At 38.2% G+C, this 2,726-nt stretch overlaps 1 protein-coding gene across 1 annotated transcript; it reads left to right on the top strand.

The window, feature by feature from the left end:
• Positions 1–425: 425 nt before the first annotated feature.
• On the top strand, positions 426–2,478 carry MS3_00004726 (uncharacterized protein). Its single transcript, XM_051212692.1, has one exon. It carries the CDS (start codon positions 1,098–1,100, stop codon positions 1,788–1,790), a length of 693 nt encoding a protein of 230 aa, XP_051064040.1. The 5' UTR covers positions 426–1,097; the 3' UTR covers positions 1,791–2,478.
• The last annotated feature ends 248 nt before the right edge of the window (positions 2,479–2,726 follow it).

The raw sequence follows: 2,726 nt of genomic DNA on the forward strand, positions 1-2,726 counted from the left end.
GACTAAATTTCTTGCTCTCACTTGTAATTCTCCTCCCAACAACAAAAAGCAAAACAACTTTCTAAGCGTGCAAACCACAGTTCACACTTTACAGCATTAAATACAGGTTAAGCTACAGAGATGGCACCCATGCAATACATTTACATAAATGGTTCAGTGAATTATTAATTAACATTATACGAAGAAATAATAACAACAGCAATAACAATAAGCTCAGCATTGAAATATACAATATGAGGAATTAACAAATAACAACAGAAAATACATATTTGAGACTGACCCAATAACAAAACTGTCACTTTGGCTTTAAATATGCACACTTTGTAGACAAAAATGTTGCATGGGTGAAACTCTACTTTATGGACGACCTTTGAACGAATTTTTAAGTGACCTTGAGAACATTAGCGAATCAGAAAAGAGTTAGTATAAAGTAAAAATATATTATAAAAAAGTAATGAATTACAATGGATATTCTTCTTTTACATGATTTAAGAACTTGTTCGAGCAGATTTTTCTCCAACATATAGTACAACGACATACAATGTCATCGCGGCAGTCTGCACATCGTGCTGCGGTCATTTAATTGCCGCAGTCACAGACACAGGAACTTCTTAACAGTGCCATCTGCTGTAGTCTCTCAACGATCACCTATTCTCTAAAATCTGCTGTAAAACGATCTTTTCTCCAGGGCACAACATGGTTTTCGGAAAGGCCTATCTTGCTTGACAAATCTTCTCATTGCACGAGAAGAGTGGGCTGCGGCAAAGGATCGGAATGCTCCTGTGGATGTAATTTTCATAGATCTAAGTAAAGCCTTTGATAAGGTTTCACACTCTGGTCTTAAATTCAAACTGAAACGTTTTGGAATCCATAACACAGTCGTCGATTGGATAAGTAACTTTCTCCATGACAGGAGACAAAGGGTAAGGGTTAATGGGGCTCTCTCCTCGTGGGTACCTGTAAAATGTGGGGTTCCCCAAGGCACAATCCTAGGTCCTCTTCTCTTTTTACTTTATGTAAATGAATTGCCAACTGTAGCAAAATCATCCGTTCTACTCTTCGCTGATGACATAAAGATTTGGAGACCCATACATAGTATGTCGAATAGAATAGTATTACAGGACGATCTTAGCTCATTGGTGGCATGGTTAGACAGGTGGTCACTAGAAGTAAATCCTAATAAGAGTGTAGTGATGCAGTTAAATAACTCTGATGAATCGTATGACTATACACTACGTGGATTCGTGCTACACAAAGCAAGAAACTATAAAGACTTAGGAGTTATATTAAGCAATGATCTCAAAACGACTAGTCACTGTAAGGCTGCTGCTGCAAAAGGCTATAGGGTATTATGGTCAATTCGTAGGTCTTTTCAGTATTTAGATGATGAAATGTTTGGATTACTATACCCGATTTATGTGCAACCACATTTAGAATACGGGATTCAAGTAGCGAGTCGTCGAGACTCGCATCGACGACCATTCGAATCAGCATACGAAGGACCCTTCAAAGTTCTTCAACGTGAATCTAAGTACTATATAGTCGATAAGAACGAAACAAACGATAGCATCAGCATCGTTCGCTTAAAAGCAGCGTATTTAGAAGGAAATCCTATCTACGTGGATTTTCCTTCGGTGCAATCGCACAACACGACTCCTACACTCATAATTCCTCAACCGACAACCAACACTAGCGATGATACACCGAATGTGTCTGATAATAAACCTAAAACGACGCGTTCTGGAAGAAGAGTAAGATTTCCAGAACATTTAAACGACTACTGCACGTAAGGCACTACTCGACATTTTATATTATCTCGATTTTTCTTTTACGATATATAATATTTCAAAAAAAAACAATTTTAGTATGCCTATATATTTATATTTTTATTGAAAACAAAAAACAAAAAAATTATTTTTTTAACGCTATTACGTGTGTTTGAATTTATTTTCCATTTTTCGCCGACATTGTGTTTTTACGCACATACGAGTGTATTTTGACATGCACTTACACTTTCTTTTTCCTTTCTAGGACGGCTGGAAAAGAACGATGCAGTTTACGAGGAGTCGAAATTTTCGTTGTAACTCTTTCTTTTTTACTATGTTGTACCTCGGTCCCATATAGTAAGGAAAGACGACCAGACGCTGCTACACTTAGTAAGCTATCAGAAGAGTGTTTACCAACGACAAACTCGTTGAGTGTAAACTTCTGGCTGGCCACGTCTTAGGGTCGTCACTGCCCCACTAGGGGAGAGTGATCTGTAGCGGTAAATAAATCCTCAAAACAAATATTTCTAAGTTCTCGACATTGGATGCTGACCATATATTTTAGTGGACTCATCTAGCTGAAGGCGCTCGGTCATGCATCCGCACCAGATCACGTGTGGTAACGCCGTGCTCAACATCAACCGCAATCGCTAGCTAGATTAGATCAGAGAATTCCGATATATTGGTTATCGCCAAATACACTCTTCCGATCTCCTCGACTCTGTCTTTTGATTTCTTTGGGTGGGAACGAAATACATTAGAAGGTGTTACTGGTAGAAGCGTTGTCAAACACTGAATACCTGTCACATGCTCAAGCTGAACTAAGCGAAATGGAGAGACACCTGGGTGGATCTGATGGTGTTATGGCACAGAGAACAGATAATCACATGTGATATTTGATTAGCCGGAAAATATAATAAACTGAAAAAGAAAAAAAGAAGTGATTTCCAGTTTATAATG

Source organism: Schistosoma haematobium (genome assembly GCF_000699445.3).
Source record: "Schistosoma haematobium chromosome Unknown HiC_scaffold_267, whole genome shotgun sequence".
Taxonomy (NCBI): domain Eukaryota; kingdom Metazoa; phylum Platyhelminthes; class Trematoda; order Strigeidida; family Schistosomatidae; genus Schistosoma; species Schistosoma haematobium.